This window comes from Acromyrmex echinatior, chromosome 2, assembly GCF_024713525.1.
Source record: "Acromyrmex echinatior isolate Ae372 chromosome 2, ASM2471352v2, whole genome shotgun sequence".
Lineage (NCBI taxonomy): Eukaryota > Metazoa > Arthropoda > Insecta > Hymenoptera > Formicidae > Acromyrmex > Acromyrmex echinatior.
In genome coordinates this window covers 19,319,635-19,345,069 of record NC_141853.1, presented here as the reverse complement: position 1 = coordinate 19,345,069, position 25,435 = coordinate 19,319,635, and the positions used below count along the sequence as shown (strand labels likewise).

General features: G+C 33.1%; 4 protein-coding genes across 5 annotated transcripts; 1 reads left to right on the top strand and 3 right to left on the bottom strand.

The window, feature by feature from the left end:
- Positions 1 to 7,261: 7,261 nt before the first annotated feature.
- On the bottom strand, positions 7,262 to 12,817 carry LOC147910587 (uncharacterized). Its single transcript, XM_087403374.1, has 2 exons — positions 12,708 to 12,817; positions 7,262 to 10,855 (listed from the first exon to the last, which is right to left on the bottom strand). Exon 2 carries the CDS (start codon positions 10,807 to 10,809, stop codon positions 10,540 to 10,542), a length of 270 nt encoding a protein of 89 aa, XP_087259500.1. The 5' UTR covers positions 10,810 to 10,855; positions 12,708 to 12,817; the 3' UTR covers positions 7,262 to 10,539.
- Positions 11,757 to 19,655, bottom strand: LOC105143544 (uncharacterized). The gene is made up of 6 exons (XM_011051931.2): positions 19,250 to 19,655; positions 18,467 to 19,181; positions 18,128 to 18,266; positions 17,912 to 18,030; positions 14,759 to 14,853; positions 11,757 to 14,015 (listed from the first exon to the last, which is right to left on the bottom strand). The coding sequence occupies exons 1-6, from the start codon at positions 19,282 to 19,284 to the stop codon at positions 12,845 to 12,847; spliced, it is 2,274 nt and encodes a 757-aa protein (XP_011050233.1). The 5' UTR covers positions 19,285 to 19,655; the 3' UTR covers positions 11,757 to 12,844.
- A 135-nt stretch (positions 19,656 to 19,790) lies between these two features.
- Zpr1 (zinc finger protein Zpr1) lies at positions 19,791 to 22,719 on the top strand. The gene is made up of 3 exons (XM_011051925.2): positions 19,791 to 19,997; positions 21,150 to 21,822; positions 22,031 to 22,719. Exons 1-3 carry the CDS (start codon positions 19,872 to 19,874, stop codon positions 22,564 to 22,566), a joined length of 1,335 nt encoding a protein of 444 aa, XP_011050227.1. The 5' UTR covers positions 19,791 to 19,871; the 3' UTR covers positions 22,567 to 22,719.
- On the bottom strand, positions 22,639 to 25,405 carry LOC105143540 (dynein axonemal light chain 1). Of its 2 annotated transcripts, XM_011051926.2 has the most exons (4): positions 23,568 to 25,403; positions 23,338 to 23,486; positions 22,862 to 23,251; positions 22,639 to 22,761 (listed from the first exon to the last, which is right to left on the bottom strand). In XM_011051926.2, the coding sequence occupies exons 1-4, from the start codon at positions 23,571 to 23,573 to the stop codon at positions 22,743 to 22,745; spliced, it is 564 nt and encodes a 187-aa protein (XP_011050228.1). In that variant the 5' UTR covers positions 23,574 to 25,403; the 3' UTR covers positions 22,639 to 22,742. The 2 variants fall into 2 exon arrangements, with proteins under 2 accessions (XP_011050228.1, XP_087259499.1); XM_087403373.1 differs by having other exon boundaries at positions 22,639 to 23,251; positions 23,568 to 25,405.
- Between the last annotated feature and the right edge of the window lie 30 nt (positions 25,406 to 25,435).

The following is a 25,435-nucleotide window of genomic DNA, read 5'->3' as shown; positions in this document are numbered from 1 at the left end:
CCTACCTGGATCCACGTGGGTGGTCCTCTTTCTCTCTCTTTCTCTCGCCCCTCGTATTATTAACGCCGGTGATAACTCGTAGGCACACAAGGTTATACAGCCCTTCCTTCTCTCGGACCTTCATTCGTTTCCATTCTTTCTGTATGTGTTGTATTGCTATCTGAATGGCGCTCGCTTCGTACATCTGCGAAAAGGGCAATCGTATATTCATGGAGACGAAGATCTTTCAGATTCCATCCTCCTGTATCTATTTACTCATTCATACATTTTCATTTAGAGCTTTTCAACACCAAATTATTTTTCGACACATTAGAAGATAAATTTCAACATTTTCTTTTCTACAAAAATATATCTCTATATCTTTTTCTTTATGAAACAATAAAACTAATTCTGGCGATATCTGTTTAATAATTATTTAAATTAATAATAAAATGTTTCCTAATTTTTATCTGACGATAATTTGTCAAATCTATAATTCAGCCAATAAAAACTCAGTATTTTGCAATGTTTACTAGGAACACAGTGTTTTTAAATTTAGGATACTCCGGATGTTCTCAATTTTATCTGACTCTTCGTATTCTTCAGAAATCTATAGCAGATCTCAGTTTGTCCTAGAAAAATATTTCTGATGGACATTCTAGATGGACAGAAGATAACACGTAGTACCTGTCACACGCGATTGCGGAAAGCATAACATCAACAGATTTGTTGTCCTAAGGATTCACTCCGTGCTCGTGTTGAGAAGTCGATATTTCGCGTAAAAAAAAAAGGGAAAGTCAGGTGCGTCTTGTGACTGTGTCAAGAAATCAGCATTTTATAAGAAGAAAAACAAATGTGTCTATCTTTGAAGCACATCCTCCACAACGTAGCGCGATGTAGGTCATTTTTCTCGACTTGAAAATTTTAGCAATCGGAGAAGTGCAAAAAAAAGAGCACGTAAAAGCATGAAGTGGCAGATAATAGTACTCTCGAAAAAAATACCATTGATTAGGACAATTTCATCTCCGACTAGTATCATTATCTTGTTTAAATTATTTTGTTTAAGTGATTCGTGTATGCATAATATTGTTGAACAAAAAATTTAATTTTTGAATACAAAAATGAGGATAATGATTTTCTTTGTTTTTGTGCATTTTCTTTATTGAATAATGTACTTTCTTTCAAGCATCGAAATAAATCATAATTTTAGCCTTGTCGAAGGCGTGAACAAATGTGACCGGTTTAAAGTTGACTAAGCCAATGTAAACGGACGTGTTTTGACTGAAGTAAAGCGTTTGAAAGAACATAAGAAATGTATTATATCTCGATAAGCACTAATATAAGCCAATTTTCTGAAAAGGAAAATCCAAATAATCCTAATCTTCTCGCCTCCTTTTTGTAACACTGTATTTGGGATTTGAAAAATAGAATTTACCTAATTATATTATTCAAATTGCACACAAAGAATCTTCTAATATTTACAATAATCCTTTAATATTATTGCCTTGTCACATTTTTAAAGATTAGAGGAAAAAAGTTAAATAAACTCAAATACGTAAATAAACACAAGGAACTACTTGGAAGATGGGTTTAAGATTAAAGGTTCAATTTATTATGTACTCTTGCGATCTAAATTTCATAGGACCATACGTTTGCATTCAGATATTTATAATACTTGTATATTGATTAATATGAAAACAATGGGGGGATGAAACTGCATATCAATATTGTTCGGAAAGTCGGCAAATAGTAAAGCATCGTTAGCTTCTAAATGTTAATTAATTCCAAACGGCAATTATCCGATAATAGCCGTTGGATATTTACGATTCATTCACATTGCGAACGATATCATAATTTGCATCCGAAAATGGGATTCATCCACAGAGAGTGATATTTACAAATTCAACTTGTACAAACTGATAAAAATATATATATTAGGTATCATAAACGCTCCAAGATTTACATTGGGTACATTTTTAGATGCAATTTCGAAGATCATAATATATAATAAACATTATTTGTGGTACATAATTAAGATACTTTCAGCTGATAGAGTTAAAAGCGACAAATAATAATGTGCTACAATATATTTTTGATCATTTTAGTTCTTATTTTACATTACTTATTGTTTCATGGCTATTGGCATGCGAAAAATATTGAATGTTGCGTTTGAAAAATCGTTATAGCAAAATAATCCTTCGTGTAAACCGTTTTGAAATTGTTATAACAAAGTAATCGTTCATATATATCAATATTTTTATATTGGTTCTGGGAAATGCAGTTTTATATGTTTTATTTCTTGCATTATTAACAAAACTAATATTAATATTTTCGCTTCAATATTAAAATATATAAAAAGATCCGAATGATTGATTTAAATATAAACGTGGAAGAGTGCTTCCTGGAACTTGACAATATTAAAAAGCAAAGACTGTTGCTTCTGTTTCTATATCTCGCGGCTAATTACTGACCACGCGTAGAATTAGAAGAAAAAATCTTTAATAATTTAGAAAGTTGGGAATTTAATTGCCGAAAGGATTGAGAGGGCGAACTGCGGAGTAACAGGATGCAGAAGCGCCGTGGGACATATTGAGCCACTTAAAAAACGATATTTTCGATGTGTGTGCTTTATCGGGCGCGAACGTGGCGCAGACCGGATAGTCACGTGCTGTGCGTGCCTCGCCGTGGATTTCCCAGATTTGCGATCCCCGAATCTCACTGGCCGTCCTATCTCCGACGAAAACCCGGGCACCGCGGCGCACCCTCGATCGGCCCAAGGCAAAAATAATAGACTCGTCGCACGTTTTCATTCCCTCGGCGTGACGGCGGCCGCTATTGACTGCACCCTCATCCCACGGAAAAGCTTTACAGGGATAGGCGTAATCACGAAAATTCTACGCGAGCCACTCCAAACATCTTTACGATGCAAGATAATGACGGCGAAATCGGTGACTCCTTCACCACTTATTAATAAAGTAATTTTATAAGCGTCCTATATAATTATTTTGATGATCCAACAAAATTATTAATTTTTTAAATCTCCATCTAGCTAAATTTTTGAGCAAAACCTTTCTTTTCCATATATGTACTGTTTACACATTAATTATATATTTATTAATCATGCTTACATATTTTTATATACTATATTTGATATAACTAATATGATATGCGTATCAGACTGAGAGATGTTAAAAGAATTGCTAAAAAGACATTATGATAATTTATCGTCAAATTATTAAATGAACTTTATTGATTTCTTGATTGTGACTTGATAGACAAATAAGACTCTTCTTCTATCGTTCTTTTCTAATTAAAAAGTTATTAAGTCAGCTTATCTTTATCTTGATATTGATATTCTTTTGATTAAAGGCATGTCAGTCATAAAATACTTATACGGATATTTATGAGGACGTGCTATTAGTAATGTAACAGATTTTTTTTATGCGGTAATAATGAAGTTTTCAATTGTAGCTTGTTTCTATGTATATTCTAAACTTTGTCATTAAATATTTAAATAAAACAGTTCAAACTCCATCTTTATCTTACAGATAAAATTAAAGAAAATGGCCAATTTTTTATAATATCCTGTATGGTTCTATTTGTTGATGAACTTAAAAAAGTAACTCGAAATAATATTGAAATAGATATATATATTTTATCTTCTTCCTTCTATGATTTTTATTTATTTTGAACATTTTGGTTAAAACAGTGAAAATGAAACGTTAAAAAGAATACGCAACATTCCATAACGTTCCCGTCTGAGAAGCGAATCCGGAAAGATTTTTGATATTTTCCGAGCGGGAAGGTTTCTGTAGCGCGCGCGTAAAAGCACGTATGTGGCGAATCGATTGTGCAAACAAGAGCGCCCCCGTCTCTATCGTTCTCTCGTTAAATTTCTGTTTCACCGTTTCAATGCAAACGTTGCGAGATATAAAAGTTGCAAGCAGGCCATCAGGCCAATCCGAGAAGTTTTGCTCTGTTTGCTTGGCGCATCTAACTTATTAATAGCGTATAATCGCAAATAGATCTCTATTTATATATGTACAGTATTTTCGCTTATCGATACAAGGCGATGTTTCATGTCAAAATTCGTTATAAATGATTTTTCTCCTATTAAGATTTAAGTGAGTATTTTTTTTACAATCGTAGAAAACATATTGATCTTCAGATGTTTCCGTAAAACATGGAATGTGAAAATATTACAGTAACTAAATTTTATATTAAAATTCTGCTAAAGCAGAATACGCGCTTGTGAGCTTAACTTAAATATTTAAATTAAAATTCAAAATATTTCTCTTTGTTTCTATACTTATATGAATATGTCTTACATTGCTTACATTTAAATATATACCTCTGAAATCATACAATTAAGGTAACTGAAACGAATGCAACATCTAACATTTTTTTTATCTTCAAAATAATAACTAAAAATAATTTTTCTTCAAAAAAACATGACAATTTTCGATATCTTTATCTTTCTAAAAAAGATATACTTTATTATCTCGCAATAAATATATTCATATAACTCTAGCTTTATTTCTCTCATACTAAGAAAGTAGTTACGAGCCGAGAATTCAATTATAGCCACATTTAGCATCAAAGTGCATATAGAAGTGGACACGGGCTTTGGTCATTTTTAACGAGCCGTGCCGCGCAGAGCATTGGTCGAAGTCGATCGATGAGATAGCATTGGAAGACAGGCAGGTGGTGGATGAGTCGCCGCCGATCAAACGCCTCGAATTGGCAGCGATTTCTCGACCAGCGGCAGCGGCCGCAGCCAACCCTCTCTGTTAGCTAGCCGTCACTTCCGTCGAGTCAATTTTAATAATTCCACCCCCCATAAGCCACCTTCGTACTGCGATGACTCGCACGATTTTTCCTGCAGCTTTCAATTATCCGAGGACCCGCACTCCCACGAGCGAGTAAATGCTGTCTCGCGAAATATCGATCGTTTGGCGTTCTCTCTCTCTCTCTCTCTCCCTCTCTCTCTTTCCTTCAGGACGATTATCGCGTTAGACACCGGAAGTGGGCGGAACGAGAAATTACGAGTTGTAGTAATGAGAAGGTGCGTTATTGTCGCCCGCAATTATGACTGTTATATATGTCGTAGACGTTCTGAAAAAATGTTGAAGCCGTTCGTAGGCTAATTGGATGATTTCCCCAAATTATACGCGAAAGTCTTCCTTGCGAAGAATTTATCTTTAATAATATTGTCGAGATATTTCAATTACAATTATCGATATATTAACGATTGAAAATAAAGTTTTTGAGAAATTTTCTTAATTGTCACATTATTTAATTAGTTTCTAAGTATGTATTTTCTTTTGGCAGGATTTTTGTTCATATACATGCATAGACTCCACTTCAATATTTTTTTATTTTTTTTAACAAAGCACTACATTATTCTGCGATACAAATATAGTTATATGTGTGTGAATCCCTTAGAAAACTAATACACACTAAACAAAATTACTTTGGCACGAATGGCGCAGTAAAACCGGATGTATACGAAAAACGCCGGGTACCCGCTAATATATCCTTTTTGGTTGCGGAAAACCGGAGTTCTCAATCGGTCGGTTAAAAAAAAGGGAAGATCGTAAAAAGAGTACTGTTGTAAAGTAATAATTGATTTATGACGGCGCGGCGGTGCTTTTTTGCCGAGCTTTTACGGTACTTTTTTCTTCTCTAAAATTTGAAGGGTCTTAGATTATTTCAAAAAAAGATACAACAATATCGTGCGTGTGCAATTAAATATCTGTGACATAATTGACGCAACGGTACAATAAAAGCATAAGCACTCATACATGTATGTCTAAAAGACGTCATGAAAATTCATTCAGAATGTCATAAAGATGTCTTTTGAGATATACGTATCTAAAAAACTATACGTATCTTAAAAGACATCATAAAAACATCGTCTAGACACAAAAGTGACGTTGTGCGTGTCGTCTAGACACTTCGTTCTCAAGATGTATAGCAAAAACTTCAAGAACCGTTACAAAATTTATTTCTCAAAACCGAATATTTTTTTCATTTTATTCATACATATTTTGTTTTACTGCATTTATAAATCAAATTTATTAAGAACACAATAGATTTATAATACATTAAATTCACAAATGAGTCACTAAAATAAAAAGAGTATGTAGTAATTTATGATATTATATACTAAGTTTCTCTTGAGATCAAAAGAAAACAAAAATATTAAAAGAAAAGTAAAAATAGGGTAATGGAAGTCAGCGGGATAATCAATATGCAAAATTTTGTTTTAAATTAACGTTTTTATAATTAATAACATTTTCATAATTAATTATATTATTCGGAAAATATACAATATTTAAAAGCGTTCGCGTAGCCAATATATCGACTTATTTAAAAGTCATTCAACGGAAAGAAGATAATATCATGGTAACATATTTATGCGCAAAAACACTAAAAAATTTTATTAATATTGTTGTTGTTTTCCCTTAAATGAACGAATTCTTTCATTTGAATTGAGTGATAATTTAATCTTTATTATGCTTTTAAAATCTGACAAAATTAAAAAGTTTTATATTAAAAGTTCAACGTTAAAATTTAAAAAGGAAATAGGTTATATATGAGAAAAAATTAGGGAAAAGAATTGCAACGCGTTTCACACTATTTATTTTTGTCCGTTTATTCTTAGACCGGATCTAAGTGACATCGATGCCATCGATATATTGGACCTTTTATTGTTTCAGTTCGATCTTCGTGGGAGGCTGCGCAGCGCGTAAAGATAAACATCCATACGCAAGAATAACATCTTCTAGATCCCTCTAATCACAACACTCAGAGGATACTCCGTACATAAGCGAGGAACATGGGTAAGAAAACACTTTTGATAGAGCCATCGGAAAAATGAGAGAGCGGCCTGGCAATTCATCAAGGGAGATCATTATTCGTGATAACAGAGAAAACTGGATCGCGCATATAACAAGCAAGGGTATGAATTATTATCAATGAACAATTTTAATCAAATCAAAATAAAAAAAGGATACGCGGATTATTCGAAAATTAAATCGAATTTTTTTAAGCTAATCTAATTAGACACAGTTTTTCATGAAATTTTATAGTTATAGTATAACAATTAAATATTGTTAATAAGGAAGCATAATAGAAATTGTTCTAACAAAATGAATAATATTTCGAAAATATAATTTTATGAAAAAAAATAATGTAACATTTTTTAATTAGCGCTAATAAAATCATTTTATTTTATCAATGTTACATTTAATAATCAAGATTCTCATAAATAAACTAATTTTTTTCATTTTGAATAAATATGTAATTTTTATTCAGATTATTTTGATACATTCCACGCTGTTCTACAACGTTTCGCAATATAATCGAAAATAGAACAACTTGAGCTACGCTCGATTCTAATGGCACTTCGAGTTCGCTAAAGAAGATAATGTTACATCGTATACGCATTACATAGTATTGTTTTAGATATATTGATAATTATTAATCTTGTTTAAGAAATGCTTTTTCTTCTTTTTCGTGAGCTTTTTTTATACGAATAAATAGATAATACGATAGAGATTTAAAATTTCACTAAAAGTTATCAATAAATTTATCCTGTAAATGATAATTCACGATGGAAAGAATTGGAAGGAATTTATGCTGCAAATTATCAAATTCTTTAATATCAAGGATTAAAGTTTTGGAATTTTATTTATTCCTTCCTTTTTTCTCTTAATATTGATTAATTTATTTATTAAAATTAAAGTAGATCAATATTTTTATCTTACATTAAGAGACATTAGATTCTATTATTATATTTAGAATAAAAGGAAAAATTAAGAGCAATTTCAATATATTTCAATGTTATCATCGGTTATTTCTAGATTATCTTCTTTTCAAAGATAAAGAATACAATACGACGGCATAAATTCCTATCAATTTTTCCTTAATCCAACTATTTTTAAAAGAACGCAGAATATCTCAACAAAATGTACCAACGACGAGATATATAAAATGGATATTACATTTTACATGGAGGCACATGTGAGACTTGCGATATGATCTGATATTTACCGAACAAGTTTGTATAGATTTACTTTATCGCAGCAATAACTTATTATCTCGAGTTCGGAGCAAATTTAGTACAAATAACTCCTATTGATCTGTGTGAAGTAAAACGGAATAACAAGTGCTCATTATGGAGCTCATTATGGATAATGACGGTATATTCCAATACAGTCCAAACCTCTGTTATGACGTACCTATATTGATTAGCTCATGCGAAGAAGTATTGCGAAATTTATTTGATTGACTTCTACAAAAAGTTATACAAAATATGACACGATATCTGCTTACGATATGCGTATAGAGTGTTATCATTCGTAAAACTACGTCTACGTATTTATTGCCAGTTGGGAGATATATCGGTAGGAATATCTGCCGTAAAAACCGCAGAATATCCATAAAAATATCTATGTGTAAACAGTACCGGCGAAGACATGATGTATGTGGATAAATAAACTTGCATGTACAAACTGTGATAGTCTAAGTGTGATTCAAAGACAGAAAATTGTAAAACAGAATCTTCTAAATCAGAGTGAAAATTGGGAACTCTTAATATCTTAGCAGCCAAGATTTTAATTCATGCATTTCTATAGCATATCATGTAATTGTATTTTTTTTTAAGATAAGAAATTTTTTTGGCAGAATTGTACGTAATTGTATGTAATTGTTGATAATGAGGTAACTGTGCCAATTAATTCATTAATCCATTTAACATAGTACCTTATCTCTTGAGCGAGACAATTCATGATAATAAAAAAAATTTGTAAGTACTTTTAAAAATTTTCTTAAAATATACGAGAAATCTACTTATAATTTATAATAAATATACGAACAAGACGACTAAGAAGAATTAACATATAGCTGCTATAAAATACAAAATAGGTCTATACGTAAAGATATGGAATATACGTATCAATGGAATATTTGAATTTACGTGCTTAACTCAAAAATTAAATATCGAGCTATTTTTTCAAGGAAGTGATCAGAATGATATATTAATACATAAAAGAATGGATAGACGTGAAAGATATTTAAAAACACGTTGAAAGAAATATTTTCACCTCAACATGTACGATCTATTAATATTAAAGTCTGTATATACCTGCGTTGAGCTTTGTTTAATTAAAAGGCATAAAAAGAAATGCTTTTCGTATTATGTCCCAAAAGCATTTTCACGCAACAATGATTGTCGAACAAGCTTATCTGTACTAATGAGCAGTGGATAAGATAAGATGCATTGTGGTAAGATAACAGATGAAGTATGAGAAATTAGTATTAACCCTTCGCGGTTCCAATTATTTCTTGAAAATGAATTAGAATGAACAATTTCATCCTCAATTTAATTTAACATAGTTTAATGTGTACCACTTAACTTACATTACTTAAAGGAATTTATGGATGTTATAAAAATATAGTTTGCAAATTGTAATCCTGCATTCGAACATTTGGAAAACTGTTTCCGGAAATCGCCGTAAAGCATATGTCAAACTAAAATACTGACTATGGAATTATCGACCATGGAATTACAAAGGGTTAAACTAATAAAAAACAACTAATAAAAAAGGAAAAATTGAAGAAAGGAAAAGACAATGTAATAAAAAAAAAACAGTGTTGCGATGATTGAAGATATAACATTTGTTATGTATCAAGCAAATTTGAGCGTCATATGCAGTTATGCAAAATATTGTAAAAAAACAATAGTATTTTTGAAGTCATACGTTTTGAAAAATATTCGATCACGCATTTGAATCATTCTAGCCATATCAAAATGCAAAGCAAATATCATCTATTTTAACCTGCAATCGCATTCCAGTCGGTTTCAATATTGTTAATAATGTAGAAATATTTCACATAACAATACGTCTAACAAAATTACGCGCTTAATTAGAACAGCGCTTAATAGTAATAAATAATTATTTCGAAAATACATACGAATTAATGACCAAGTCATAATAACAGTCAATGATCTATTAATGATTGATATCATTCTCTAACGAAGATGCGTAATGATCGTTGGTGAGCAACGATCAGGTAAACAATCTCAAATGAAAACTATGATGATGCGTATAAAGTTTTAAGCGATAACAATATCTTTGCCAATACGCTCTAATAGTTAAATAACGCGCGAGAATAGTTATAGAAAAGCAATGTATAATCAACATATTACGATGAAAGCGATTATTCGCTGTTCTTGCCAAATCACACATATTAATGACTCCGAAATAGTTCTAGATTAAGTACATATTGTAAAATTGAAACATGGTGATTTTATAAAAGGCGATTCACGTATTTGTCTTTATAAAATCACTGCGATGATTTTACAAAAGAAATATTTCGAAAATCGCTTATGTTTTGAAATATTTTGAATTGCTTATGTTCAACTAGTTTATCAGCCAGCGATTCTGCGTATATAATCGCTGTAGAAATTTCATGAAGTCATATTTTTTAAGTTATACGTATTCATCGTAATATCTATAAGGCAACAATCACGCTTCCAACACATGCATATATTCAAAGATCGGTTACCGGTCCGGATAAATTTACACTATCTATCACGAGTGTAATTTTGGAATCGCTCGCGATTGACGAGTTCTTTTCACTTCTGGACGTATCCGACTTTTCGTCATCATCATCGTTGTCGTTGCCACCTTCCGCTTCGTCTTCAGATGATGATGATGACAACGGCATCTGATTCATTGGTTCCTTAGCCTGGTCTTCAGGAACAGGATATACACCGGAAGCCAGGACGTCGCAAATCCTGTTTACCGTTTCCGTGGCCATGGCACCGTTCACCTTTTTATGTAGTATCTTCACCAGCTTCTCCAGTCTGACAAATTACGTTTCGTGTCACGTTACATTCATTCGTGCCGGCTCGGGAACGTGCCGTTTTTCCACCGCTAATGCATCCAAACATTTGCTAATACATCCAAAGACTTGCCCAACAAATTCTTTAGCAGAGAGTAAAGCGAAAGTTTCAGCGGAAAGCCATGCTGCCGACTAGAAAACAGAAGAAAATGGTGCGATTCGATGCTTACTGTCAAGACATGCACTAGGAGATTTTCCGAGACAGAAAAAAAATCAGATCTTTGAGGAGCAAAAGAGCAAGCAAGATGTACATTCATGCTGCAGTTCGTATCAGGTCGAAAAATAGAAGTTTTGGAAAGAAAAATGTATAACAATTTAATGAAAATTGAATCTCATCATTATAACACATTGTATTTAATGTACAAAATAAAATATAACATTATGTTTAATGTACAAAATAAAATAAAACAAATATTTTATTAAATCGAATCTAAAAAAAATATAAACAAGAAAAAAACATACTTTTCAACAAAAACATATTCGAATTAAAGATTTATAATATTATAGAAAGATTTATAATATTATGGAATTATAAAAAGTTATAGTCATATAAATACAAATCAATAGAAAGTTTTTAATAAAATTTCTAAATCATGCAGAAAATATGGCAAACAGCAATTAAATTTTTTATGGCGTTTGAGAGAATAGGAATGCAATATGACTAACAAAACATAACACATACAGCAATACTGGTACAATAACAGGTGTATAAAAAAATATATATGCAACATATAATATAATATAAACATATAATATAGTAGAAAAGATATAATACAAATATAAACATGCTAATAAAGCTGATGATGATATGCTGCTAAATAACATTTAATTAACATATATATTGTATCATAAAAATATAAAAATTTATGAAAAAATGTATTTATTGTACATATTTGTGCTTTTTACATACATCTGATATATATATTTATGGTTACTTTACAGATAGAGAAGCAGGGCCTATATTCTGTAACTGTTTTACACGTGTTGCGCAGATATTTTATATGATGAAAAAGCTGCGCAACGACACCGACAACTGTCGGTAGGCGTGTAAAACAGTTACAGAATCGCACCCCAGGTATTCATAACGAATTAACAGGGTAAAATTGTTAAGCATGTGTAAAGCAAATAATGACAATGTATTAAAGTGTTTGCATACTTAAATAGCAACTGGAGTATAATTGCTACGTCGATCTATGCAAAACCCTTTGGTCATTAATGCTAATCAGTCACTATCCTTTACCTTCTTTTCCATGAAAAGGACAGTTCCTTACACTGGTACAAAATACCTCGCTTTATATGTGTAAAAAAACTGAAAAATATAATTATATATGATCATAATAGACTGAAAATTCCTATTTCTGGTAAGCAGAAAGTCGTCTTTCTCCAATTTCCTTTTAAGATGGCAACGCTACGGAAACAATGCTGCGAAGTGTCGCAAATGTGGCGCAGATAAATTACGTTATTCCGGTATCTACATTAGCTTTATCTCTCTCCCCTCTAATTCTGTTTATTATTTTACAGTTTAAATCATATTACTATTATTAGTAAGTTAGAATCACTGTGTGTGTAAAAGGAGAGCAACAAACTCGGTAACAAAGACGGAAACAAAATTTGTGAAATAAAAAAAAGCAAATTTTTTTTCTCTAAAAATAACTTATACCAATAATTTCAGCTAATGCATACGATTTATGTTAAAAAAATTCGTATCTCCTTCGGATACTGGGAATGACGTAATTTCCCCGAAGTGCCGGAGGCATGAGTACGACGTGTACGAAAAAGCATGCATGATGAGTGTGAGTGAATAATAGACCTACGTGCTATTCGATACATAGTAGTAGCCTCTAGTAAAAAGCCCCTTGAAGCCCCTTTTCGCGGATATTGGCGACGAGTAGCGTGGTGTATGACTTTCTTTTTGTCTTTTTGCTCGGGGCCCCGCGCGTACGCGCGTAATTTAGATATAGGCGGTGGTGTAGGTGGCACGTGAAGGTGCTGTTTGGGTTCTGGAAATCAGGGTTCTCGTCGAACAGAGGTCTTTCGGGACGATGGAGTTACCACCGATCACAACGACATCCGGTACATCGGTGATGGCTCGACTTGTGCGATCATCATTGGGAAAACAATCTTCGTCCTCGTCCGCGGTATCGCAATTGCTTTCGAAGGAACATAATGGCCCGGTCGAAAGCATGGTGTCCTGACGTGGATCTTTATCGCTTTCACTGAACAACCTTCTTAAATTTCCCTTCTTTCGTCGTGGTTTCTTAAAGCTGCCTCGCTGATTGTGAAACCTGCACCATTTCTGCCAACAATTGTGATTATCCGAATAATTGATCAATTTCTCTACTTCGCACGTAACGTCGCTCATTTTTTCCGGCGGATATTTTTGTTCCTCAAAGACTTTAAATGATGCAAAATCTTGTGCTTCATCTTTTTCCACTGATGGCACCTTTGCTTCACATATTTCGAATAGCTGATCGACAGGTTTCTCAGAGGTATCAGTCAATAAGTACTTCGTTCTTTTTTCATCTTCAGCCATCATCAACGGCTTCACTTTACCATCGTCTCTTGTAGTGTCGACGTCATGCGCTTCGTTCTGATCAAAGTTGCCCAATACTGACGTGCCCAGAAATTCGCAAATATGTTCTAATGATTTCATAGTTTTCCATACTTCAACCATATTATTGTTTGTGCATTGTGTTTCAACAGATTTACAGGACAAAGACATTTCTGACCACGTACTTCCCTTCGTCGGAGACATATCTTCACAGGATACAGGTTCGGAGTCGGTCGTAGAATTTGGACATTGATTCGCCATCTCGGGGACGAGTGGAAGAACCGCCACCTCCGCAGAACGGGGACGTAGAACGGAAGAGATGGAGAATGTGTGCGATGCGAGTGGGATGGCGGGGAACAGGAAGCGAGTATCGGTAAGAGCGGTACGCACGGGGGTGCTGGTTATACAGGGCGTATCGAAAGTTACAGGCGTGACAGATCTGGATACCGCAAAGTTTACGCACTTTGCTGCGTGGTTCTCGGCCAGGGTCCTGGATGCCCGTGCCTCCTGGAGCTCCCGTCGCAGCGCCAGATTCTCCTCCTCGAAGACTGCGATCTCGCGACCTTCATTGCTAGTGCGAATAGAATTGATTTTTCTTTCCATTTTTTTTGTCAGAAGCGAGCATTGACGTTGGTTATGGGGAACAGCGAATTGATTTAATTGAAGTTGTGGATATCGTAAACTAATTTTGAGGATCGCATTCGTCGAGAAATGAAGCGAAAAATGGTTGAAAATATAATTAAAATAGAACGAGAGAAGATCGTTGTAAATAATAATATGAAATATCTTGATAGGTCTTCCAGAAGCGCTGATTCAAATGTTTCATCACTGACGGCTTTCACTTGTCTTCTATTTTAGCCACGTGACTTTACCATAGAAAGGATTATTCTGAAGTTATTGTCGGATTCCAATAGACATCGTAGAGTTTAATCTTAAGCTTAATAATCATAAACGAAATAATAGATGACATCAAAATATATTACACGCGATTTATTGGACATATTAATTATTTACTAATTTTGTCATAAATAAACGTATGAGAAAAATTATGCTTGTGCTCCTAGGCGTAGAAATTATGAACAGAAAATAAAACTAATAATTGAAACAATTGTGATAAACCATGGTCGATTACGTAGAAATAATATATAATTGGAATCAGTTTTCCGACAAACTTTATCAGATACACTGGAACACTCTATCATATTTTAATGCGCCTTTTAAATTATACACCGTCTGACAATGTTGAATACAAAACAAATACTAGAACCTAAAGCAAGCTTTTAAATATTTACAAATGCTAAAAAGCTTACTTACGTCGCGCTCAGTTTCAATGCCATCACTTCCTCTTCCAGTTTTGCGACACGTTGATCACTTTCCTCTTTCTCTTTTAAAATCTTCGCCAATTGATTCTGCAACAAATAAAATATAGAAACATTAATAACCAAGTAGATAAAAGCTAGACAATGAAAAAAAAACTGTAAAAAAAACTATTGTCATTAAAGTGATTAAAGTTTAAACCAGAAAAAGTTTTTAAAAATCACATGATATTATTCATATTTATAGATCTATTATATCATATCATATCATATCACTCAATCTTCTTGTATATTTTAGAGAAATTTTTGAACACAAGGCAAATAAAATCTTATTATAAGTCCATTCTTTTTTTAATTATGATACATATTTCTTTTTTTTATTACCTATTTCTTTTTTTTATTACAACTTTACCACTTAAATAGCAATTTTTTATTATGTTATTATGAAAAATGAAACATATATACTTGTTTTATATTATAAAAATATATGAACTTGAAGATGGAATAGATGGAACTAATATGGAATTATTTTCGATAGAACTATTCCAACATTTTCTAAACTATTCTTATAAACTGCTCTTCTTTTTACATTAGCGTAAACTGTGAATGTAATTGAATTTTTTTCTTATCTATTTTAACCACTTTATCTTGATGTTTAAAGGCAAACGCAACACGCTGGGAAATGTGTATAAAAAAAGGGAAAGAAAAGAGCTAGCAACCTTGATCAGCTCTCACGTGCAGTAAAATTTACATGGACGTGGAGAGAGATGGGTCCCGGAGGTTCAATTACGAGATTGCCAATATGCAAGCGACATGGCGGTGGCGGCCATCGCTTTGGCTGATGAGGCTAATGGATGGTTGAAACCTGAGAAGAACGGCAAAGAGGAAAAAGAGGCCAAGGGAGAGGCCCCTGACAGCCACTAAGTGCGCTCCGTCCTTCTCCACCCTTCCCCAATTCCCCCTTCCTTTCTCGTCCTTTCGGTCCCAGCCCTGTTCTCTCTCGTCTCTGCAACACTCTGCCCGCTGCGGATGCCCTTATGTGAAACCTAATCACTTTTAGCGCGCGTCACGGATATTTCGTATTATGTCTACATTGCGTTCTCCGGTATCAGCTGACTTTATCAGCCGTCTCTCTACAGTTCAACCTTTCCCTCATCTCCCTTCATCCCCTTCGTTCATAGAATCAAGTCGCGCGTGCAGCAAACCCTAATCGGCTGATGCGTTTCTCAAGGATAGATCATGGAGCCAATTTTTGAAAAAACATTTAAAAAATCTTGCGAGCTCTTTAATTTTAAACTTTAATTTAAATAATTTTTTTTTCGATTCAATGATTGTATACATTCAAGTATCGTCTTTTTTGTATTTATACTTTGCCGCTAGTAATGACATATAATAAACAAATACACTTTATAATGCGTGATTACAAATTACGTGGATAGTGTAGTTACAATGGAAAAGTATAATTTGTAAATAATGCAATATTTTTCTTTTTATGTTGTTAAATCGATACGCATATGCGAATGTACGTAATAACGACACATTTGCGTGTTTATACTAATGTATGAAATACTCTAATGCCACAATTACGTATCATCAAAGTAACACGTGCACCGAGGAAAATTGATTTTTCTATATAATTCATAATATGTGATCGCGACCATTCGTTTTTCTGTTATTAAAATTATTTTAATTTAATAATAAAATATAACTTAAAATAAAAATAGTATAACGTATTTTGTAATAAAAAAATTATACATTTATTATGACTACGTTCATTGTGCATTTTTAGAGCAACAAATATCACAATTGAAAAAATATATGAAAAAATTAAATGATATATTAATTATATATCAATTATAAAAACAATAAAACAATATAAAATTAATTTAAATAAACTTAGTCTATCAAGAATTAAATCTATCAAGAACAGATTCTGCAAAAGTCTGTTATAAATTTTCATCATCAGCAGAAAGGGTATAGATTTGATTTTGTATAAGTTTAATGTTATTAGTAGAATGATGATAACAATTCAAGACATAATTTGATGTAGATTAACAGCAAAAATAAATATAATCTGCGTTCGACAGATTCTACTCGTTTCTGCTGCTAATCTATCTGAGATTATGTCAGTAAATTCTATCGGCAAAAATACGAAATTAATACGAATACAGTTGAGTTTAATTTGCTAGCAATTTCTGATCGCATTTACTGCCAATTCATTGGCAGCGAACAGGTCACTTACTGAGAAAATCATTAATGGGATAAGAAGTAGAAATACACAAAAGAGCGGAAATAGAATCGATTGTACAGATTTTGCATATATATGATAATCGAGAGAGAAAAAAAGAAAGTTGAAAAAAGACTAATAGGTACCACGACCACCTGGCTGTCCTAATCAAATAAAACGTAGGAATGTCTGCACAAACATTACGTCCATGATCGTGACCCGGAAGAACGAATGTCGAAAATATTGAAGAGTGCTCATATTTCAATCCCAACCGCATAACGACACGAGTGGCACAAGAAAAAAAGGGGTTCACTACTTTTGTTTTCTATTCCCATATTCTCATATGCTTATAGCACATATGCTTTCTTTAATTTTAGTTTTTCAAAGATTTTTTTTGTTTACTAATTTGTGCTGTGTCAAAGATTTTTAATGTACTACATATAAAAAATTCAGGCGAACATAATAAGATTTGCTAAAAAAAAATTAAAAATAATATTTTGTATTTTGTATAAAAATAAAAAAAAATCTCAAAATTTTGTTTGTACTTAAACTATTTTATATATTATTTTACTATCTTATTTATATATTATAAAAGCTTTTTTATATTTTTATGTTTTGTTTGTATATATGATTAACAATAAGATTCGAGATAAAATAACAGATTATTTAATAAATGTATATGATTAAAAAATAGAGTTCAATTAAAACATAACTATTTTTTATTTTCAGTTCCATGTTCAAAGATGAAGGATATATTACCAAATTTGAGAAAATAATTTAAATATCAAATTATCATAATTATCATTATTTAAAAAAACAATTATTATATAAAATAATATATAAAATTATATATGAAGAACATATTACTATGAAGAATATTATAATATGAAGAATATATTAAATTAAAAAATTCTATTTACATACCTTCAGCTCGTCCACTTCTTTTGCTTGTTGATTACATTTCTCTTCCAACATAGATTTAACTGTTGTAACTAAACCTTCTTCACAATTCCTGTTAGCTTCTCTGATTTCACGTATAAGTTCTGAAACAAATAATACAATGTTTCATCAGAGTAATGATCGTCCCATATAATATGTGTGAAATTAATAACAAAAATTGTGAATTTTAGAATTATCTACCTGATAACATTCCAGGTTGATAATCCGCAGGAGTACTATGTCTACATTGTGCCAATTTTGCTTTGACATTCTCTACATTCGACTTAGCTTCACTAAGTTCTTTAAACAATTGGTTGTTACATTTTTTTAGTTCTGTCATCTGTAACATAATATTTGAAAGAGATCTTAATAATTTGAAAACGATATTGAACACACACATTAAACAATTAAATACATTTTGTATATTTCAAAACTTTACTAACAACAATCCTACAAATAATCATATCAATAATAGAACATGTTTAATTATATATTATATTTACCTATATATTTTCAAATAAAAAACAAACAAATACAAACCTGTTCAATAAGTGACAGGACAAGTTTATTACTACGGCTAATTGTCGTTATGGAACTTCCACTCTCAACACTATCGGAATCATCACTGTCTGAGTGAGCCGAAGGCCCAGCAGGTCCCAATCCAGGATCAGAGTATCTTCTGTGCTCCGAATTAAGTTCGTCGCCATTGACGCCATTGTCTTTGTTAGCGGTAGATGGTAGACTGGCATAATCTCCGTTTTGAAGAGCCATGTGTACAGCAGATTCCAAAACTCCGTTTTCTTGTAGATTCCCATAACCATTAACAATATTATTGACATTAGGACGAACATTCGTCAAGTGCTTATTACAGTGATGCCTTTGTCTACTGTGGACGGTTCTAATGTTTGGCACCGGCATCGGCTGATACATTCTGTACATTGTAGGCAGTGAGACCGGCTGCATAGTATACGTCATAGGCATCGGTGAATAGCCGCAGACGCTCGGATCCGACATCGCGGTGAATAGACGTTGTCCATTACCCGATACGTTCTGTACGTCTGTCGGTTGCCACAGCATCTGCCTTGGAGGATACTCCATACCAGGTACTAGGCCACCGTCCTGATTACTCTGTGAAGTATTCGGCCACGTGTCCTGTATTGTGTCCAGCAGGTTGCTCCTACGGCTGGATCGTCTCTTATTCTTCCTCGAGTGATTCGGCGGAATCTGAGGCGGCGGTCTCGACGGGTTCGACAACCTACGCGTCAATCGTCTTGTTTACACCAAAACATAACCCCTTGAATGAGCGACAAAATCATGACTCACCTCTGCTCCATCCCGACGGACGACTCGATCCGCATCAAGAGGACCTGGTTCCTCGCAAGAACGCGCGCAACATCCGTGAAACGAAGACGTTAGGCGAGTCGATCTGACGATCCAGTTCTTGGTTGTAATGGCACGTCGTCGTGAGATATTCCTTGAGCGGCCTGAGCAGAGGCCTGAGACTCCAGCGAGATATAAGTCGTGCAACTTCGCACTATCTTTGACAACTCACGCGCAAGATATTTTATCCAAGCTTATCGACGATCATCGTAACGCAACAGGGGGTTGAAAAGAGAACAATTTTGTTAAAAAGGTGAAATAAGATCGTCTTATCCACGACTACGTCTATCTACATTCACGCATGCTGCGGACGCTGCGCCCTGCGGTGGTGACGACGACAGCGAACAGGAGACGATTTCACTGTTTCATTGATTTTACGAAAGGTGACAAGCGACCATCGATAATAATGACTATCAAACTCGGAATATCCTCGGTCGATAACGTGATGTCCGACAGCAGCCGACAGCTGCTTTATATGCGATAATCTATGCGACTGTATGCGACATAACCTCGGAAAGCGAGTGTTAAAGAGAGGAGAACATGTAACGTAACCTCAAAGTGAGAAATGGCAACCGCTGGGAGACGGATGGAAAATGAAAAGAACAAGCCAATATTTTGCGAATTGTCTGTTAATGATCTGGAACCAGAAATTACAGAGATCGAGAGTCTATGCGTGGAATGTGGCAAGAACGTGAGCAAACTTTACGTTAATCTTGGAACTTCTCGTTAAGGCCCAGTTTCACTAATGTAAGGTTAACTTTAATCTGAGTTTGACTTACTCTTTATCTTTGTCTAAAAATTCTAAGAATTGTAAAAATTAGAAAAAGATAAAGAGTAAATTGGAGGTTAAAGTTAATCTCATGTTAATGGAACAGGCTTAATGTACATTTCTGCTAATGTAGGTTTATTTTAAAAGTTTAACTTACTCTTCATCTTTTTTTTAATTCGTAGAGCTAGAAAAACATGAGTTAGTTCGAATCGAGATTAAAATTAAACTACATTAGTAGAAACGAACATAAGCCAAGTATATCTGTACACAAATACTGTACACGAAAGTTTATTGTAGGATTATTTCATTTGTATGTAAAATATGATAATCTATATACATATATATATATATATATATATATATATATATATATGTATATATACAATGTAAAGCATGTAAATTATGTTTTAACTGTCATCTATGTAAACAATCTAGAGATCATCAAAGCTTATGTTCTTTATTGTTGCACCAGACTGCACTAAGATCTGTCAAGATTAACTCTAATCTCAGTTTACTTTTTATTTATATATCTTATATATATTCTAAGAATTATGTCTACTTCAAAGTAGATTAATTTTAAATCTTGTTCTTTATCCTTTTTTTTAATTTTTAGAAATAGAAAAAGATAAAAAATAAAAGTTAAACTAAGATTAAAGTTAATCTTATAATAGTGAAATCTATTCTATCTAAAACTTCTATCTTGCCTCTATAAGTTTTTATTTATATATTGAAATCAATATTAAAGTTAAGATATATTAACAATCATAAAATTTAATTACTTCTTTCTGTATTATATTATCCTTTGTATAATATTTTACATTACTTGTATTGTCTACGTAAGAAAGATATGTAAACATAATCTTGAAATATACTGATTTGTTGTACAAATATTGCACAAGTTCAATTATTATATGCAATGAACATCGAATCTGATCAAATGCTGGTATTCAGAGTTAAGAAATAAATTGAATGTCTAAATATTTGTGTTTGATATTCATTCGATGTTCATTCACTAAATATATATCTAGTTTTAGAATGCATGTTCTCTAAATGATCATTATTTATTTCTATAAGGGAATTACCCGACTATTGTTGACAAAAATCCCACATTACAAAGATGTGGTGCTTATGTCCTTCGAGTGCGAGCACTGTGGCTATCAGAATAACGAGATACAAAGTGGAGGAAAGATAACAGAGAAAGGAATCAAAATAACACTGCAAATAGTAACATCGCAAGATTTGAATCGCCAAGTAGTTAAGTCTGACTACACTAGCATTCATATACCCCATTTGGATTTTGAAATTCCTTCTCAATCTCAAAAAGGAGAAATCACGACTGTGGAAGGGATAATTGACAGGAGCATTAGAGCATTGGAACAGGATCAGCCCAGACGTAGAGAAGAATTTCCAGACACTGCCGTCGAAATAGATCTGTTTATTAGCAAATTACGTGCACTGAAAATATTGGATGAGCCATTTACTATTATTTTTCAAGATATTTCAGGAAATAGTCATATAGAGAATCCAAAAGCGCCAATCAAAGATAGTCAGTGTACAATAACACATTTCAAAAGAACGAAAGAACAGAATCACGTGTTAGGAATTTATCCCGACAATGAAGATGTTTTGCTCAAACCTATACAGGAAGGAGATTATCCTTTGGAACAACTTGAGGGTGAAGTGCTGTCCTTTCCTACCAATTGTCCAGACTGCAACAGTCCTTGTGAAACAAATATGAAACTAACAAGTATCCTTTAATTATATCAGATTAAATTTTTATTAAATATTAGGAATAATATTAGGATAACAAAGCCGGAAGGATTAAAAAATAAATCTAAATACACTGTTGAAAAAATATTTAATGATTATTGTTAGCTAGTCGGAAATGTTTGTTTAATTGCAAAAATTAATTATATAAATATTACACATGAATTTTTTCTTAATATAATATTAAGATATACCACATTTCAAAGAGGTTGTTATAATGGCTACGTTATGCGAGTCTTGTGGCCATAGGACTAACGAGGTGAAGAGCGGCAGTGGGATCGAACCTCAAGGAGTCAGAATCGAAGTGACAATAACAGGCAAAGAAGATTTCAGTCGCGATCTACTGAAATCCGAAACTTGTGACATGGAAATACCTGAACTCGAGTTAGAAGTCGGTCCAACCATTTTGGGCGGTCGATTCACGACCGTCGAAGGGATCATAGCAGCGATGAAAGAGCAGTTGTCTTCGTCTACGGCTTTCACTGGAGATAGTACCGATCCAGAAATTGTGAACAGAATGAATGTGTTTATCGCACAATTGGAAGAAGTTTTAGATGGTCAAAGAAAAGTGACCTTGATTTTAGATGATCCGGCCGGAAATAGTTACGTACAAAGTCTTTCCGATGATGGATCTGACAATAGATTAAAGATCACGAAATATGATAGAAATTTTGAACAGAATGAAGAGCTTGGTCTCAACGATATAAAAGTCGAAAATTATTAGATGTCTACTAAAAGAGAAATAAATATTGTTACAGTACAAATGGCATATGTAAACATAGCTAAATAACTAAAATGTTTTTGTAACAATTTTATTTTATGTTGAAACAACTTGTATCTTGTAAATATAAATTTTATATTATTTTCAACACACAAATCCACTCTAATTATCCTCTATTTTTAATCTTCACTTGCGTGTCTGGAAGAGAAAATTTATTAAAAAAATTTTCTTACATAATTCATATAAGACAGCATAGTTACATATATTAAATATACATTGTAGAAAACGCATAGCATACATAATTGGTATCGCGTCAAGTTTTTTCAACGTAGGGAATCTCTTTACAACTTGCGCGCGCCACGATTCTACATCCATATTCTCACATATAGGATTGTTAATGAATTTCAAATCTTGAAGATTAGGTATCTCTTGCAGGCGATTAAATTCCGCCCAATCTTTCACCAGATTGTTGCCCATATATAAAACCTTGAGCGCTTTGAAAGCACTAACACCTTTGATCTTTTCAATCAAATTATAAGATATCCACAATTCCTCCAAGTGATCTCCAACTGCTTCCAATCCTGAGAACGTTTTGATATTGTTTCTGCTCAGAGATAAGATTTTCAGATATTTCAGCGAATTAATACCGCTAATCTTTTCTATTACATTTGTTGATAAAGATAATTTCCTATGAGAATATTTGAAAGAAATAATTTAATGAATGCATGATCTGTACAAATATTTTTATTGTTTATTCATTAGAAAAAAACGAACTCAACGTTATGTAATATCGCCAAACTGTTGTCCATTTTCTCGATTGGAGGCCACTGGAAAGATAAAATTATTTCCTTTTGTTCGCTCGCGATTAATCCTGTTTTCTCTTCCCATCTATGAATAGCTTCTTTGCACGTTGTTGCTTTAGCCTATATAATTTTAGATTTTATTTCTAAGAAGAGAGAAAGAAACATAATTATTTAATTCTTTAAAATCTATTAAGTCTCTACCATCATTTTAAATCACTTCAATAATTTCACAGTATAATCCTAATTTTTTCATAAGATTAATTAATATATCGTTGAATCTGTAAATATCAATATCGGTGAATTCTCAGAAGTTAGATGTCAGATGAAAAATAATTTTCTAATATACAGAGTGCTCTATTTTAACTTTACATCGAAATATTTTGAAAAGTATAAAAGAGAAAAAATGTTTCAGACAAGATTTTATTTGTCCTCCTTTAGATCATATAACTTTTGTTTAAAACATTTCTTGATATTTTTTTATTCTTTTCAAGATATTTTAATACGAAAATTAAAACGAGATAACTTGTATATATTAAATATATACAGGGAGTCTGAAAACTTTCGCATTTCTATTGAATCAATTATATCGTATTCCAATATTAATTATGTATAAAAATTAATTATGCTACTAAAAATTAATTTGTTACAATTAGAATTACTAAAAAACTAACTTTTCTATTATCATGACAGAACAATATGAGTAACATCGATAGATAATGATGAGTAACATCATTAGAGCTATCAAAGAAAAAAATAATTTACAATTTACTGACCAATCAAAAAATACTTCGAAGCATTTGTAGCATTAAGTGAATCGTAGCCTTAATCAGATTTTAACCAATCACATTAAATTGACAAATAAGTTTAAAATGTAAAGTAACTGTTAGTAAATTAATTACTAGTTATTGGAAGAAATATAACTAAGTTAAGTTACATTTACAGATGGAAAAAGAAACTAAATTAAGTTACAGTTACTGAAAAAAAGTAACTGTAACTGTAATTTAGTTACAAATAACTAGTTACTTCTCAATCCTGGTAATATACAAATAGATTTTCGATACAAAAAGAAAAACAAGAGAGAGATGTTACAATTTAAAAAAAATTGCATTTTTTAAATTTGCCGCGCATGCGAATATTTCTGTTGCCGTTGACATTCTTGGCTGCGTTCCACTTAACGCTCACAACGCTCGTGGAATCATTTCATCCTTATCGTTTATCAAATGTTAAACAAAGACAAACGATGCTCGCGAACGTTAAGTGGAACGCAGTCCTTATCAAAATGTTTTTATGGCACTACGTCATCTACAAATACAAAATGGACAAAGTTCAAAAGAGAAGTAAAGTTGCTGTATTAAGAAATTGCGAGGGAAGTACAATAAACACCTTATATTATTATAATCCGAGTGGAAATTAAAACTGATAGAACGTGGTGAATTAGCAGATCACCGAATTGTCCACAGTTCGAGTCCGATCCGACCAATGGCCATCGTGAACGTGCGCCATGCCATACGTCGCGTCAGCTCATTGGCCCGCGAAGTTGTCCGCGAAACACGTTGACACGCGCGGCTGACCAGAAGTCTGAACTCACGAATGTGAGCCCGATTCGATTGTGCGTGCATCACTGATAAAATTGGATAAAGCAGGATAAAATGCCGAAGAAAAAGAACAAGGTACGTCTGTCCCGATAATCCGTCGTCGTCGCTACACTCGTTTATCGTACGCGCGCGGAACGCTCGTCCTATCCGGTGGACGGAGAATCGTACTGTGGTAGTGGAAGTGGTGATGGTGCGCAAGACGGAGAAGAGAATAGGAAGGAAGGGAAAGAAAGAGGAAAAGGTTTCATTACGCGCGCGAGGAAGAGTGAGATAAATCGACTCGACGAAGAAAAGAGAGTAGCGCGGCGGGCGCGGTACAGGGAGAGGAATCGGGGGAACAACCCCGACAGACGGATCTTCTTAGCCACCCGAGAGGAGGATTGAGGAGGATGTAGCGTGACTCCGGTTTCTTGACCCGATCCCGATTCCAAGCGCTCGCGCGCTCGTACGCGCAAGCGTGCGAGACCGCCCTCT

What these genes read in the sequence shown, in the direction of transcription:
- Zpr1 (XM_011051925.2), top strand. Translation starts at nt 19,872, where the DNA reads ATGGCAACCGCTGGGAGACGGATGGAAAATGAAAAGAACAAGCCAATA. An exon ending in GCGTGGAATGTGGCAAGAAC is followed by an intron (nt 19,998 to 21,149) that starts GTGAGCAAACTT and finishes TATTTCTATAAG; the next exon opens with GGAATTACCCGACTATTGTT. An exon ending in AACAAATATGAAACTAACAA is followed by an intron (nt 21,823 to 22,030) that starts GTATCCTTTAAT and finishes TATAATATTAAG; the next exon opens with ATATACCACATTTCAAAGAG.
- LOC147910587 (XM_087403374.1), bottom strand. Translation starts at nt 10,809, where the DNA reads ATGGCCACGGAAACGGTAAACAGGATTTGCGACGTCCTGGCTTCCGGT.
- LOC105143544 (XM_011051931.2), bottom strand. Translation starts at nt 19,284, where the DNA reads ATGCGGATCGAGTCGTCCGTCGGGATGGAGCAGAG. An exon ending in TCCTGTCACTTATTGAACAG is followed by an intron (nt 18,267 to 18,466) that starts GTTTGTATTTGT and finishes ATTATGTTACAG; the next exon opens with ATGACAGAACTAAAAAAATG. An exon ending in AAGAAGTGGACGAGCTGAAG is followed by an intron (nt 14,854 to 17,911) that starts GTATGTAAATAG and finishes TATTTGTTGCAG; the next exon opens with AATCAATTGGCGAAGATTTT.
- LOC105143540 (XM_087403373.1), bottom strand. An exon ending in GCGATATTACATAACGTTGA is followed by an intron (nt 23,252 to 23,337) that starts GTTCGTTTTTTT and finishes ATATTCTCATAG; the next exon opens with GAAATTATCTTTATCAACAA.